The sequence below is a fragment of the Hyperolius riggenbachi genome, chromosome 1 (assembly GCF_040937935.1).
Source record: "Hyperolius riggenbachi isolate aHypRig1 chromosome 1, aHypRig1.pri, whole genome shotgun sequence".
Classification (NCBI taxonomy): domain Eukaryota; kingdom Metazoa; phylum Chordata; class Amphibia; order Anura; family Hyperoliidae; genus Hyperolius; species Hyperolius riggenbachi.
Genome location: NC_090646.1, coordinates 113,325,168 through 113,342,472, shown reverse-complemented (window position 1 = coordinate 113,342,472; position 17,305 = coordinate 113,325,168). Strand labels below are relative to the sequence as shown.

At 42.3% G+C, this 17,305-nt stretch overlaps 1 protein-coding gene across 1 annotated transcript in view; it reads right to left on the bottom strand.

The window, feature by feature from the left end:
* The window catches only part of STIM2 (stromal interaction molecule 2), a 170,468-nt gene that overhangs the window by 101,686 nt on the left and 51,477 nt on the right, over positions 1–17,305 (bottom strand). The window contains exon 2 of the mRNA XM_068278374.1: positions 136–266. Coding sequence (XP_068134475.1) covers positions 136–266 — 131 coding nt within the window. The remainder of the gene's footprint in view (positions 1–135; positions 267–17,305) is intronic.

Here is a 17,305-nt window from a genome sequence, read left to right as displayed (position 1 = left end):
CCGCATCTGAGGGTTATCCAGTGATAACAGAGCAAGTAGCCATCGCCATTTGACAGCTTCTAACAAACAAATGGAGAATGCAATTACCGTAGATCTATCATTAACCCTAAAATGTTACATAAATATTAAACTCACATCGACGCTTTCCTCCACTTCGATGCCCCCATCATTATCATCATCCATTTGTTTGTGAATTGTTCTGATTGCTTCAAAACTGGAGCGGTCTTCATCTGTGAGACATGGTGGACTCAGTGAGATTAAAGGATCTGGGGAGACAAAAAGAAAACATACTAAATTAAGTTGATCAGCCCAACTATGAAAATTGCTGTTGATGTAGTCTGCATGTGCCATACTTCCATTAGACATGCAGGGCTATCAAATATTTGCAGAAGCCCGCAAGGCACCAATATATATCGCTAGCTGAACATACATTTGGCTCAGATTTTTTTTTTTCAGTTAAGCCAGAAAGAGCATTACTAGTAGAGCTTTCCTAACCGGCCGGGACTGCTGAAAAGATTGAGATTCAAGCACACACTTTAGATTCTCCTTGGCTGAAATGGTCATTCATCATGACCTTAGAAATAATTATAAAGTGTGTACAAGTGTTTTCCAACCTCCCCTAATGATCTGGCAGCACAGATTGCTCTTGCCTCACGACTATTGTTTCCCTCGTGACTCGATTTGAGTTTCCCACGGGCGATGCCTATCACTTAACCGCCCCTCCCGATACAGCAGAGCACGCTGCTTGGTTATGTGCTGAGCAATTTACCATTTTTAATATATCTTTTCAATTCAATAATTGCAATACATTTTTCTGACAGAGTGTAACATGTCAAAATCTGGCCAATGTACCACACGTTACATTTTTTCCCAATTATGAAAAAAATTATTGAAAACTCAGAAAAAAATTGCTTGGGTCTGCACATTAAGTAATTGGCAATCTACCACGCACCACACAATTTTCATATAAATTGATCAGAAAAATCCAACACTTCCAACACGTCTCAAAAAAAAAAAAAAAAAAAAAAAAAAAAGGGCTTTCAATTTTTCAGAACAACCTATCGTAATTATCGAATTGGTGTAATTCATCAGATTGGTCATCCAATCTTACCATTTCTATGTACTATAAGGGAACTGCCTAAATTATCCTTACAGTATATTCACTTAATTTACCCTTATACTACATAGAAATTGTAAGATTGGATGAAAAAATTGTACCATGTATGGCCACCATAACATTGGATATTTTAATTGTATAGTGTGTGGCCACCTTAAGACAGCCCATGACTCCTTAGATTTCTCTTTAACATTACATTTTCGCACTCCCAAGTGTTAATGTCCTTAAAGGGAAGGTCCAAGCAAAATAAAAAAATTTGTTTCACTTACCTGGGGCTTCTACCAGCGCCATGCAGCCATCCTGTGCCCTCGTAGTCACTCACTGCTGCTCCAGTCCCCCGCTAGCAGCTTGCCGACCTCGGAGGTCGGCGGGCCGCATTGCATACATTTACGCATTCCCGCTAGTGCAGGAACATTAACACATACATTTTTACGCATTACTGGTTTAATGCGTACATTTTTACGCGTTGCATCACTAACGCGTAAAAATGTATGTGTTAATGTTCCTGCACTAGCGGGAATATGTAAAAATGTACGCAATGCGGCCCGACGACCTCCAAGGTCGGCAAGCTGCTAGCGGGGGACTGGAGCAGCAGTGAGTGACTACGAGGGCACAGGATGGCTGCATGGGGCTGGTAGAAGCCCCAGGTAAGTGAAACTCTTATTTTGCTTGGACCTTCCCTTTAAAGAGACTCAGAGACTAATACTACAGCTCTGATACTTACCCGGGGCTTCCTCCCGCCCCATAAACACGTCCAAGTCCCACGTCGTCCTCCCGCTGTCTGCCGTTCAGCCGTGGGGAGCTCGGTTACCAGGCTCAGTCGATGCCTGTCAGGGTCTACTGCGCATGTGCAATAGACCCGGACTTACATCACTGAGCCCGTTAGCGGAGCTCACTGTGGCTGAACGGCAGACAGCGGGAGGACAGCGTGGCACTTAGATGTGTTTATGGGGCGGGAGGATACTTAGCCCCGGGTAAGTATCAGAGCTTTAGTATCCATCTCTAAGCCTCTAAAGTCAGTGAGTGGTTGCACTGCCCCCAAAGCAGGCTCAATTATGAGTTCCAATGAGCTCCGACTCAGGAGGCCCTTGAGATGCATACACATGTGTAAACATAGATCTCTCCAGTGACAGCTTGAGTTCAAATGCTATACAATCCCATCACAAGGCTTCAGCCTCGCAACAAATTGTGTTGCTAAGGAAATGCAGTGTTCTCCCCAGAAAATTTTTCCAGCCGGGTAGCATGAAAAAGTAGCTGGGTGGGGCGAGATGAGAGAATGGAAGGCCGGCACTTATGCACAACACTGCTTACAACAGAGGAGGAGCTGAACCGATGACAGCCGGGTGCTCACCAAAACTAGCTGGGTGGAGCACCCAGCTAAAAGAGCCTGGGGAGAACAAAGGAATGGATGGGTGGGGGCATAGCACATGACGGATCGGCTTTCAGCAGGAGGAGCAAGGAGAGAAAGAATGCACTCAGCCAAGACGACAACTCTTCCCAAGAAAAACAAGAGTTTGCTTTCTTAAAACAGAAATAATTTGCGATAATTCAGGTTGAAGTAAGCTTGAGATGTCTCCCAGTGCATCACTGCTGAATATATGCAAATTAACCATTGTTACCCTTAGAAGCTAAAACACACCTCCAGAACTGCTGGAATGCAATGATGTGTCAGCTTGTTAATTTGTACAGAGCCATAATAATCCAACATGCATACAGACTGTTTTGGATTGTTTGATCCTCATCAGTGGATTAATTTGGCTCTATGGAGTTCCCTCTTCTCAGTGATATATCCAGGGCAACCAGAGATTCTAGGCAGTGAGGGCCCTGAAAGGCTGACAAAACTCTACTGTATGTATGGGAATTTAGTCAGGCTACAATGCTAGTGATACACTAGCAGATTATAACTAGATTAAACAAATTGTGAAATCCAGATCAACTGTATTAATATAAAAAAAACCATTCAGGTGCATATTCAAAAAAAAAAAAAAAAAAAAACTGCCATTTGTGGTAAATATTACTTGTACTCCCATATGGATGAAAAAAATCATTATGTAAATTGGCCCTTTAATGCCTTCACTACATACCCTACTGAACTGTCAGCAAAGAAATTGCATAATTCCTACATCATTAAATACATCATATTGAATACATCATATCCCAACAATCAAGGACACTGCCACAGGACCAGCGCTTGCGCAGTAGTGTACAACCTGCCAAGAACTTACAGGGGCTGCTACACAAGAAGATAGTGGACCCAATCGAACCTAAATTATTGCATTTTCAGTCCTTTCCTTAAAAGGAACTCGATGTGTGAGACAAATGGAAGCTGCCATATTTCCTTCCTTTTAAACAATACCAGTTGCCTGGCAGCCCTGCTGATCTTTCTGGTAAGTGGGGTCTAAATAAATTTGTCATACACATCTGATCGGCATGCTTGTTTAGGGTCTATGGTTTAAAGTATTAGAGGCAGAGGATCAGCAGGTCAGCCAGGCAATGTGCATTATTTAGAAGGAAATATGTCAGCCTCCATATCACTCTTACCTCAGGTTCCCTTTAAAGAAATGACTTATCGGTGTGGTGGAGTTTTCACACAAATGTTCACAAGTTGGATTTGTTAATGCTGTAGATTGATTAAATACGATCTTTTCTTTCGCTCTGAATTATCTTACCGAAAGTATGAATGTTCACTAAAAAAAAAGTTCACCCAAAAATTTTTATTATTGGGCACCTTTCGTTAGAATTTTTTCAGCTAATTCCGGGTGCTACCAGGCTGTTAAAAGAATTCTAATTGGGAACCTAAGCTGTGTGCGCTCCGTGCTGCTTTCAGCAGTAAAATGATATTTAATTGGTAACCCAGTGGTGTGTATGTGGGAAGGATGATGCCTGACAACAAGTGTAAACATATAGACAGCACATGCCATGCAGGGTGAGTGACAAAAAAGCTGATGAACCAGAATACATTCATCCTGTCTACAGGGAGTCAAAGTTCAGGGAAATGTAAAGTCCCAAATGTACTAGCAGGCAGGACATACAGGTAAGGTAGTCTCAGTAAAAGGAGAGAAGAGTGGAATAGGATCTCAAAGAATGCTGGTAAAATGCAGTTTACACAATCTCCAACTTGCTGACACTGCTACAAAAAAAAACAAAACAAAATGAAAGAGTCTTGTAACTGCATATTTGTAGAAGTAAATTGCCAGGGAGACTCCATAAAGCACTGGATTTACATTCCAGATAATGACCACCATCTAGAAAAGTAATGAAAAGTAAAGGATCCCATACACTGAGCCGATTAGCGGCCGCTAGATCGAAAATCGATCGCAAATTGATTGACCGATCGATTTGTGGCCAATTTCGATCGATTTCAATCGATCTGACATGCTGGAAAATCTTGGTCCATCTGTTGAGATGCCTTATTTTGCATTGGACCTAATGAAAATCTGATGGCAAAAAAAATGCCATCAGATCGATTTTCAATAGATTTCATACTAAAATCTATTGGAAATCTGTTCCTAGTAAAAAATTTTCCTAAACACATCAGATAGATCAGAAATCTACCTGATGATCTATCTGCTGCTAATCTAACGAGTGTATGGCCACCTTTAGGAAGGTAGAGGACAACTTCTGCCTCGTTGTGCTGCACTAGATAGTGTGCATTATATGGAACCAAAGATCAGTGAGTCAAATTTATCTGAGAGGAAAATATTAGGAGATTTCTAGAAGTCATGCAGAACTGTCTCAGGCGTTTTAAGAAGGTGCAATTTGCTACTAAAACAGGCAGAGTTAAGTAGGATTCTCAGAATTAACGCGGTTTGTGGGAATCCTCTGAGTGAGGCAAGATGTACTGTAGCAGCTTTAAAATAGAAATAGAGGACTCACAATAGTATTTTAATGGGAAAACATCAGCAGTGAGAGCACTTTTTAGGTTAGGATGGACTTAATGATGTCAATCAGCCCAGGTACTCCCTCTTCATAAAAAAAAAAAAATATCTAACAGTATAGTTGCAGTGTGTGAAAAGAGAACTTTAATTCAGTTATGTAGGGAATAAAACACGACATACAAAAGAAGCTGACCATTCCTCCCCCAGTGTGGCAGCTTTGCATGAGTATTAGAAGTGCCATCAATTCATGCAAAATTAGTGCAAAGGTATTCTTATTTTGTAAATAGAGAATTTACTCTCAAAACACCTGCATATTACAATACTGTTTAAATAGTCAGAAAATAAGAAGAAAAACAAAGTCTTAATTGCTTTGATACATCTGGCTGGCCAGTGTTTTCCCAGATTTAGTCCATGGTAGTGTTTCTTTATATGCAGTTTCCTGCTATGTACACATGTCCTTCAGAGGTAATATACAGGGTGCTGCAGCAATTGCCAGTTGAGAACTATGTTCCCTTGTGACAGAACCTCTCTTTACAAAGCCCTGTAAAAAGTCACAAGTCTTGCAAAGAACATTACTCCAGACTTCCATACTAGTCACAAGAACTTATCTGAAAGGGCTTAAAGAGACTGTGTAACAAAAATGTCAAGCTTTGTTCTACCATCCTACAAGTTCCTAAACCTATTCTAAATGTACTCTGGCTTACTGCAGCACTTTCTACTATCACCCTCTCTGTAATAAATCAATGTATCTTTCCCCTGTCGGACTTGTCGCCCTGTGTCTGGAAGGCTGCCAACTCTTCCGTGCTGATCTGTTATGCACACCCCCCTCCAGGCCCATCTATGCACACTCCAGTGTGTGTGTTATTTACATAAGCCAGCAGCGTCTCTACTTATCAGTGAAAGAGAGCTGGATAAAAATCCTCCTCTGTTAGGCTGTGAAAGGAGCTGGCTGACACATACTGAGGAATTACAAACACAGGCAGAGCTGTCTGCAGGGAGCCTGTTACTCTTCAGTGCATGAGAGCTGCAGGGGACAGAAGGTAAACACAGAAATGATCTCTTGAGATTCAAAAGGAAGGCTGTATACAGCCTGCTTGTGTATGGATGTATTTTCTATGTGTGGACATACTGTACATCAACCTACTTCCGGTTTTGGTGGCTATTTTGTTTGTTTATAAACAAACTTTTTAAAACTGTTTTTGACTACTTTTAATGTGGCGGGGAGCGGCGAAATTTTGACAGAGGGTAACAGGAGATGTCCCCTAACGCACTGGTATGTTTACTTTTGTGCGATTTTAACAATACAGATTCTCTTTAAAGGACAAACCTTGCCAATAAGCAGCTCTGCCTGAAACCATATGTCAAAATCAAGTAAACACACCTTTAGAACAAATCCTTACAAGCTTACAGTTCATTATATGATTCCATTACATCAACATTTCTGGGCTACATAGGAAAGAGTTCTTTGACCTTGAGAAAGACGCTCTTTTGGCCTTAAAATGCTTGCCAGAATCATGCAGTGTATAGAACACAATTTTAGCAGACTTTCCTAAAGCTGTGCTGCCGACTTGTGTTTCTGTGCACTGACACCATCCACCATTCATAGCGTAGATTAGAACTGTCAAGTACAGACTATGTAATTGTTTTCTGCAGGGCTGTGGAGCCAGTACAAAAATAATCTGACTCAGACACCTCACAGTTTACTGAAACCACCAACTCTGATTCCAGATACACAATATTGCTCCGACTCCTTAGGCTAATTCTTACCAGGGCTACAGAGTTGGTACAAAAATCATCAGACTCCGATTCCTCAGTTTACTGAAAACACCGACTGATTCCAGGTACCCAAAATTGCTCCTACTCTGACACCTTTGGCTCAGACTCCACAGCCCTGGTTTTCTGAGACTTTTGGACTACTTGAAATCATATTTTCACTTCCAGCAGAGGTATTGGTTACATGGATTTTAGCATTAATTTTTATTGTATTTATGAAGCACCAGCATATTATGCAGGGCTGGACAATAAATACAATGGTACAAAGGAAAGCAGACTTAAAGAGAAACCGTGACCAAGAATTGAACTTCATCCCAATCAGTAGCAGATACGTCCTTTCCCATAAGAAATCTTTTCCTTTTCACAAACGGATCATCAGGGGGTTCTGTATGGCTGATATTGTGGTGAAACCCCTCTCACAGTGGGATGTCAGGAGCATGGTTCTGACAGTTTCCTGTCTGTGAACCTCATTGCATTGTGGGAAATAGCTGTTTACAGCTGTTTCCAACTGCCAAAAAAGCAGGCATCTTCTCCTTCCACTGACATCACCTGCCAGCAAATAAGCAAACACTGACTAAATAATTTATACATAATTATTATAAAAAGGAAGCACTTTTTTATAACAATATTTTCACTGGAGTTCCTCTTTAGTGTAACAAGGTTATACTACGTAGGACAAAGCTATACAAGGCAAACAGGGTACAAGTTACATGATCATGAGAATAAGGGCTCACCGCAGCAACAAAAGTACAGAAAAAACAAGTTATTTTTAGTTCAGGATGGGAAAAAAATAGAATACTCTACAACTCTGATCAAATATCTATCTGCACACAAAAGCAGATCAGTCAAAAGTTGCTTTAAAACAGGAAGAACAAGAGTGACCTAGACATGCCACAAAGAAAATGAAATGACCCAGAAACAGCTCCAATTACTGCCAGTCTACACAGTATAAGAACTGGCTATTCATCTTGCCTCAGATGTGGGGGGTGGAGACAAACTAGTTACAGTCATGCAATAATGAAAAATCACTGTATCCCCCATGCAGGCTCCTTTCAGAAGAGGTTTTCTACGCAGGTGTAGGAATTTTCAAACATAATAATCTGACCACCAAGTTTACACCTATCTTCTGAGAAGAATGGAACAGTAAATAAAACTGAAATAAATTCCGGACTCTGCAAATAGCATTATCAGTCTTCACTAGGCAAATCTGTGCAAGGCTGTAATGTCCGATATCAAAGCACACAGTATCGTATGCTCAGACAGTGTAAAACAAGTTGTGGCATTACAAGGAAGTTGTTGAGTTTAAAGGACCAGTAAAGCTAGAAAAAAAAAAGTGAATTTAAGTTAGCCTCTAAAATATCTGTACTTATCTGAGTAAACAAAGTCTTACTTGTAAAATGGAGCAATTTAAAGAGAATCTGTATTGTTAAAATCGCACAAAAGTAAACATACCAGTGCGTTAGGGGACATCTATTACCCTCTGTCACAATTTCGCCGCTCCCCGCCGCATTAAAAGTGGTTAAAAACAGTTTTAAAAAGTTTGTTTATAAACAAACAAAATGGCCACCAAAACAGGAAGTAGGTTGATGTACAGTATGTCCACACATAGAAAATACATCCATACACAAGCAGGCTGTATACACCCTTCCTTTTGAATCTCAAGAGATCATTTGTGTGTTTCTTTCCCCCTGCATCTCTCATGCACTGAAGTTTCAGGCTGCTTGTTTCTTCCTGCAAACAGCTTTGCCTGTGTCTGTAAATCTTCAGTATGTGAAAGCCCAGCCAGCTCAGAGGACGATTTATCCAGCTTGTAAAAGATAAGAGAGAAGAGAGAAGCTGCTCTAATCCTAAATAACACAGGCAGTGTGCATAGAGGGGCCTGGAAGGGGGAGTTCATAGCAGAACCACAACACTGAAGAACTTGGCAGCCTTCCAGACACAGGCTGACAAGTCTGACAAGAGAGAGATAAGTTGATTTATTACAGAGATTGTGATAGTAGAACGTGCTGCAGTTAGCCAGAACACATTAGAATAGCTTTTGGAACTTGTAGGATGATAAAAAACAGGATGCAATTTTTGTTACGGAGTCTCTTTAACAGTTTACAGTTTATGGCCTGCTGCTTCCCAGCCTTAAAAATGTCCTCTTCTGCAGCAGCTGGTCCTTGAAACCACTAGATGGCGTTGCTGGTAAACCTGAAACAGGCCATACCATGTGCTTAATGACCAGCCCATATTCAGCTGTGTAGTTTATTGTTGGCCACAATTGTTTGTTGCACATAAAAAGACCAAACCTCCAATAGAGCTGTAACCTATGAAACGCATACTTTTCACTTTTACCATACAAGTAAGCCTTTTTCATTGACAACCCCTTCCCTCAACCACTACTATCCTCCAACCACAACCTTACCCCATATCAAAAAAAGCCTCATCACGTTCCCCTCCCCCAAAGGTGCATGAGCCATTGGAAGATGTTCTTTAGTGTAGGATTAGCACAGTAGATTAGCTGCAGTACTTTTATGGCAGAGACAGGACCTGCCCAGAGGAGAATTGGGAGGAGGAGGAAGAGACCAAGCAGTGGGAGGGCCTCTGTAGCCACCTAATATGGCAGCAATTCTAACAGGGCGTGAGGGATACAGCCAGCGATTTTACAGGTTCATATTCTGTCAAATCCCAAAATGCACAGGAAGAGCAATTGTTTTTCCTATGCGCTCGCACTTATTATTGGTGCAACTGTAAAGTCCCCCTGAATAGGGATGAATGGCATCACGCCAAAATTTACATCAGCACACCCACATTCCTTGTGATCAGCAATCTCAATTTCAATAACCGGATCAAACCGCACGTAATGTGAAATGGCCCAACTCCTGGAGTGTTCTTCCTACTTGTGTTTTATCTCCGGACCAACTTAAAGTGAACCTGAACCAAGTAAAATTATTTAAAATAAACATGAGGTACCTGCAAATGAATATTACATACTTACCTCACAGTCAGTTCCTTAAAGGACCTCTGTCGCAAAGATCTTAAAATGTAAAATACATGTAAACATATACAAATAAGGAGCACAGTACTTAATCAAAGGGAATGGTTGGTGATATTAACTTCCTGTTTGTGGCACATTAGTATATGTGGGGGGGGGGGGGGGGGGGCATTTCAAGATGGGTGGTGACCGCCATGGCCATTTTGAATCTAACTTTTGTTTTTTTTTTCAATAGCAAGAGGGTCATGTGACATATCAAACTTATTGGGAATTTCACAAGAAAAACAATGGTGTGCTTGGTTTTAACGTAACTTTATTCTTTCATGAGTTATTTACAAGTTTCTCTTTGTTTACAGCCATTGACATGTCGCCGAGATTAACACGTGAGGAGCAGATAGAAATTGTGTTGATGTCTGGTGAACGCAGTAACCGGGTCATTGCAGAAGATTTCAATGCAAGACACCCTACGAGACCACCCATCTCCCATGCTACAGTTCGCAAACTGCTTGCCAAGTTTCATGAAACTGGTTCAGTGTTGGATTTGCCAAAATGTGGATGCATGAAATCTGTCACTAATGAAGAAACATCAATGGCTGTCCTAGCTTCATTCAGCAAGATCCCACAGCGTAGCACTTGCCGCATGTCATTGGAGAGTGGCATGAGTCGAATATCCCTTTAGTGGATATTAGCTACTCACAAATGGCACCCTTACAAACTCCAGCTACTGCAACATCTCAACAAGGATGACCCAGATCGGCGCACTGAATTGGCAGAATGGGCAAAACAAAAATTGGAACAGGACCCTCAGTTTACGCAGAAGATTTTGTTCAGTGATGAGGCAAACTTTTATGTGAATGGTGAAGTTAAACAAAACCACCGCTATTGGTCTGACACTAACCCATATTGGATAGATCCCTCCAAGACTGTTGGAACAAAAAATTGATGGTATGGTGTAGTATATGGGGTACAAAGATAGTGGGGCCATTCTTCATCAATTGAAACCTCAAGGCCACTGGATATGCAAAATTGCTACATGATGATGCGTTTCCCTCTTTATGCACTGAAGCTGGCACGTTCCCTGAGGTTTTCCAGCAAGATGGTGCACCACCACATTATGGGTGTCAGGTACGAGCATTCCTAGATGAACAGTTTCCTGGAAAGTGGATTGGTCATCGTGGGCCAGTTGAATAGCCCCCAAGGTCTCCCTACCTGACCCCCTTAGACTTTTATCTTTGGGGTCATCTGAAGGCAATTGTCTATGCTGTGAAGATACGAGATGTGCAGCACCTGAAACTACGGATACCGGAAGCCTGTGCTAGCATTTCTCCTGCGGTGTTGCTATCAGTGTGTGAAGAGCGGGACAAGAGGGTTGCTTTGACAATCCAACACAATGGGCAGCACATTGAACACATTTTATAAGCGGTCAGAAACTTGTAAATAACTCAGGAAAGAAGTTCTCAGTGTTTTCTTTATATTCAAAAGCACTTAGTGAATGGCAGCTGCTCCGTCCAACTGCCAAAGAAAGTGTATGGTGAGAAGGGAGGCTGGCCAACATCTTTGTGAAAATCTTTTTCAGGGAGTGTCTTTATAAAGAATAAAGGCCATGCTGAGAATCCCCTATAGAGAGATGGACTAGCCCAACATCTGGCAGTAATGTCGGATTTCTACTACCTACTGTAAGTGACAGCAACATAAGCGAGAAGTAATATATGGCTCATTTTACTCAGGAAGAAACGTACTTCTTATTTGTATGGGTTTTACATTTTAAGATTTTTGCGACAGTTCTTCTTTAAGAAGCTCACCATTTTCTTCTAACAATTCTTGTCAGAACTGAAATTTATCAGTTGCTGTCAGTTATATACCAGCAGTTGCTGTCAGCTATAACTGAAAAGACAACAGATGCAGAAGGTAATGTCCATGTATCCCTATTGGTCAAGCAATATTACAGTTTAAAAGTGTGACAGGAAGCAGTTATGGGGTAATGACCATTTCTAAAATGGAGGATGGAGAATTCAATCGATCACAGTGGACAAACAGGGTCCAGGAGAGGAGAAAGATTGAGGAGTAAACTACACAGGAGGTAACTATGCCGTGTGTATGTTTATTTTGATTTTTTAATTTTCAGTTCAAGTTTGCTTTAAAAGATAAACACTATGCAGTGAATGAGAAGTGAGGAAGGTACAAGGTGTATGCAGATCTTAGCATGAGTAAGTGGGTTTCACAAGATTCGCATTAACAGGAAGTCCGACAATGGATAGATGTCCTCCATGGCACTTGACTGCTGCTGCAGTTGTCAGAATTTTTATTAGTTTTATTTTACATATATAGACCTGAGACCCACTAGGTGTTTTCACCAGCATTTTATGCTTTCTAGGAATTGCCAGTAATTCCAAAAGTGCCTCGCTGCTGAAAGTGATTTTTTGAAGCGATTTAAGGAGGGAGAGCAGGGCCCAAAATCACTCTGGACGACTCCAGTTTTAAGTAGCAGAATCACATTTTGCTAACTTAAAGGAATTGTCAGCCAAAATATACTGCCCCATGATATACTTACCCGGGGCTTCCTCCAGCCCCTTGCAGCATCTCTGCTCGCAGCCACCGGCCTGGGGTCCCCGCCGGTGCAGAAGCTGAGCTACTATACTGCACCTGTGCGAGCGCCGCTGTCAATCAAGTCCATGTTGTCCACAGTATACTGCGGACAACGTGGACTTGATTGACCGCAGCGCTCGTGCAGGCGCAGTAAGGACGACCATGAGGCCGCCCTCTGCACCAGCGGGGATCCCGGCCGGCGGCTGCGAGCAGAGATGCTGCTATGGACATATAGGCTGCAAGGGGCTGGAGGAAGCCCCGGGTAAGTATATCATGTGGCAGCATATTTTGGCTGACAATTCCTTTAAGTGGGCCCCAGGCCTTATAGGACAGTGAAATACTTTTCACTGCATGTGAGAGAACGAGAAAGACATATGAGACAAGTAAAGGTAGCAGTTGAATGACAATCAACACCACAAATAGGTGCTGTGACACCAGCTGCCCACACACTGACTCCATTCAACATGCCGTAAGTAAGGTTAGAGTGAACCCGAGGTGAGAGTAATATGGAGGCTGCCATATTTGTTTCCTTTTAAACAATACCAATTGCCTGGCAGCCCCGCTGATCTAGTTGGCTGCAGTAGTGTCTGAAGTACTCCAGAAATAAGCATGCAGCTAAACTTGTCAGATCTGACAATGTCAGAAACACCTAATCTGCTGCATGCTTGTTCAGGGTCTATGGCTAAAAGTATTAGAGGCAGAGGATCAGCAGGACAGCCAGGCAACTGGTATTGCTTAAAAATAAATGAATATGGCAGCCTCCATATAACTCGCACCTCAGGTTCACTAACATCATTATGGCAAAAACAGAAAAAAAGAAAAGCATACAAGAAGAAAAAGTGAATGCCCCTTTCCCTCTTCTAAATGTCATTTTCCTCCAGATTAAAATGTGTACTTTGAGCTAGGTAGTCTTTACATTATACAACATCGCCTATTGAACAGTTCACAGGTGTTTGTTTTCTCAAACATATACTTTGCAAGACTGACGGCTCTAATGAAACAGGGCTTAACTCACAGCGGGACAAATGCCAACAAAATACAAGAAGTTCTAATAGAAATATGTAACAAGAAAAAGACCAGTTCGTTAAAAAAAAATAAAAAAAATATTACAGCATAACCCGGGAAAGCAGGTTAATTAAAAAAAAATTAAAATGCTGCATATCCTGCTATAATCCTACAGAAAATTCCAAGCAGGTCCATAGTTACATAGTTATTTGGGTTGAAAAAAAGACATACGTCCATACCAAGCAGGTCCATGGGATGGGAAACTGCGGCATCACACTCTCCAACTACACAGTAAGGTGATGTCACACACGCCCGCATTACACCAGCAACTACATGGGGCGTGTGTATGGGAGGAAGGGTGTGGAGATGGAGCCAGCGGCGGACACAGACAGGTAAGTAATCATGCAGGGGGCACATTTTACACTAGGGGAGGGGGCAGCGCTGGGGGTTCTGTCACATTTGTCGCTCATCCCAATAAAACACACCATTACTGCCACACACCCAATCGAGCCCATGGGCACGACATCGTGCAGCATGTCCAGTTAATATGCGCAACCATTGGTCGCATCATCGATCGGGCATGCTCTTGGCTTAACAGATTTCATTAGATTGGATTATAACAATCAAATTGGATGGTTGATCAGCCGCCAAGTTGCCTGATGTACGGCCACCTTAGAGTTATCAGGCAAAAAAAAAAAAAAAAAAAAGTTTCACTTACCTGGGGCTTCTACCAGCCCCATGCAGGCATCCTGTGCACTCGTAGTCACTCACTGCTGCTCTGGTCCCCCTCCACCAACTAGTTTCGTTTTTGCCGACCTCGGCGGGCCGCATTGCGTACATTTTTAAGCAATCCCACTGGTGCAGGAACAGTAACACATACGTTTTTTACGTGTTAGTGGGTCAATGTGTAAAAATGTACGCGTTGAACCATCAACGCGTAAAAATGTATGTGTTAATGTTCTTGCACCAGCGGGAATGTGTAAAAATTTATGCAATGTGGCCCACCGACCCCGAGGTCGGCAAAAACTAAACTAGCTGACGGAGGGGGACCAGAGCAGCAGTGAGTGACTACGACAGCACAGGATGGCTGCATGAGGCTTGTAGAAGCCCCAGGTAAGTGAAACTTTTTTTTTTTTGGCTGATAACTCCTTTAAAAGCACAGCCAAACGTACTAATCTGACAGCTTGTTATACAGTGCAATCTCGTTACAGGAAACTCAGATGTAATAAACCTCTGGCTATAGTAAACTCAATTCTCAGGTCCAGACCATGCACCTATACTAATATACAATTTATTACCAATTCTGATATAGTTAACTTTGTTAAACTACTTGGCCAGGTCTATAAGGCGATTTTACCGTACTTGTAAACTTTGTTCTTTTATCTTTGCAACCTTAAATGCCACTGTATAAACTGCTCATCCTAAGGCCCGGTTCACACTTGCGGTTGTTTGCCAAACGGACCGGATGACCTGACCGGATCCGGACCGGAACCGTACGGTTCTGATCCGGATCCGATCCGGATCCGGTCAGGTTGCATCAGGTGTTCATCAGGATGCGATCCGGATCCGTTTGGCAAAAGTAACGTAAAAAACAAAAAAAATGTTGGGGTCTGGGAGGTCAGCAGAAGGTGGAATCAGGCCCTCTGCTGTTTAGCACTCACCTCCACCTGCGACATGCTGCCAACATCTCCGGATCCGGATCCAGCTGTGCTGCTCCACTCCAAAATGCTTGCCCATGTGTCCCCATCCAATATCGCCGCAACAATCCGCATAGGAAGTGGGGTAGAACATCCGGATTTCTCAGCCAGTGTGTTGTGCGCTCTCCGGTTCCCATTGGTTTGTATTGGCCGGATGGTGCAGTCCGGCTCCGCCCCGGATACGGCTGCCGGAGGAGCCGGATCAAAAAATAGCGCATGTTGGAACGGAGGCCGGAGTCCGGATCCGGCCCGGATCCGGTCCGGCTCCGGTCCGGCAGAACGGACGCATGTGAACGGACGCATAGGCTTTCATTGCTATGCCGTGCGTCCGTTCCGTCCGTTCTGCAAGCGGTGCGGCTCCGGCACGGCGATTCCGGACGGCCACCGCTAATGTGAACCGGGCCTAAATCTATCCTCTTTTTCTGTTCTATAATCAATAGGCATGTTTCGCACAATTTACAAACTGAAGACTAGCCATCTACAGTTGTCAAATATTTGACATAAAGCTTCCGGTATGTTATTGATTAATAACAAAATTCTTCTGTAAATTGGAACAAAATTGTCAAACCTCTGGTGGTAACAGACAGCTTCACAGCTGCCATGTTATCTCAACAATCACACGGAAAAGAATGCATTTCTGTACCAAGTGCAACAGATTCATTTCCACACAACAAACACTTTATTTAGCATGAAAACTGGATTCATCCGAACTGCACATGATGCCAACTAGCACAGGTCTCCTGTAACATTAAACTACCATGAAAGGGAATGATTGAGAACTTACTGAGGCACTGAAAACAAAACAATGCAAGACAAGTCTAGAAAGAGGATGCCCTGTTTTCTTTTTATCTATTGCTTCATTTGCTGTGTTATTTAAACAGAGCGCAGTAGTTGTTGGGTAGCTGTTGACATAAATCCACATATGTTCACCCATCAATAAACAGTGCCAAGCCCCAGTATCTCTAAGGGTCTATTCACACAAGTCGCAAAACACTAGCTTAGCGCTAGCGTTCTTGAGTGATTTTACCGCGATTAGCGTGGTAAAAATCAGTGGACACTTCCACGATTTCAGAGCGATTGCGGTCAGTGCTTTATAAGCACTGTGCCGTGATTGCTGAAGGAATGCTGCAGGGAACGCATTTGGGATTGGTGCTAATCGCAAACTGTTGTGTTGCTCCACTATACAAGTGGCCATGCATTTTACAACAAGACGCCTGTGTTGCTCTCGGGTGCAAAGCTGACCCCATACAAATATACTGAATGGGAAAGTTTTGTTATTGTGCTCAAAATAAATGCAGCAGTACATGCCAGAAGACACTACTATGCTGAGCATAAGCATGCCCATCATGATGCCCCTGTATATCACACTCTGAAACCCATTGCTAAAAATCAACACCACAGCAGGCCCTAAGGGATTCAGCTAATCAGGAGTGCATTAACTATACATTCTGTGCCACTTAAGTAGAACTTACGTTTTGGCATAACATACAACTACAACCCTTCCTGTCTCCCAAATTCATACTGACTATATATTCTCTAAAATCTGTATTTGAAAAATCCTAGCTTGGCATGCTGGCAGCTTGCACACAAAAGTTCTCTCTCTTTATCTTTAATAAAGGCCTGGAAAGCGCAACTCAGTAAAAGATAAGGTTCAAAGGAGAAAATGAAAGTAAACCTATTAACCCTTTCCATCACCATTTTAAACATGCATTTTCTGAGAACTTTCAATGGTTTTAATACATTTTCTGAAAACTCTTAATAAACCTATTCAGCAAATACAAAAGTGACAATCATGGCAAGAAAAATGGCTACTGCATCAAATAACTGTTTAACACAAAAATTAAACAAATATATGATGACAAAAGTCGGTCATGGGCAGTGTTCGGTGAAAAGTGCATGTCAAAACAACCAGAATTTCCAGAGATTTAGGGCTCTTTCACAGACAGGTGACAGCAGTACACTTAGCTGCTTCACAGCAGCTTTTATTTGCTAGCCACTTGCATGCGGCATCAAGCTTCTAGCTCTTGTGGTCGCATGTATGCACATTTGTGTGGGCAGCAGCCTCTTTCTAGACGTGTCAGGAGGAATTCTTTTAACTGGACAGTAACCACATGTCAACCGCTAACGTGTGGTTATAAATACTCCCATTCGGATGCATCATATAGCAACCAGAAGCCGCTTACTCCCAGCAACTGGCCAGCAAAACAGCATGTTTAGTGTTAATAGTTTAGCTCTGCCTCTTTCATATACAGTATCAAACTTTCCAAATAGT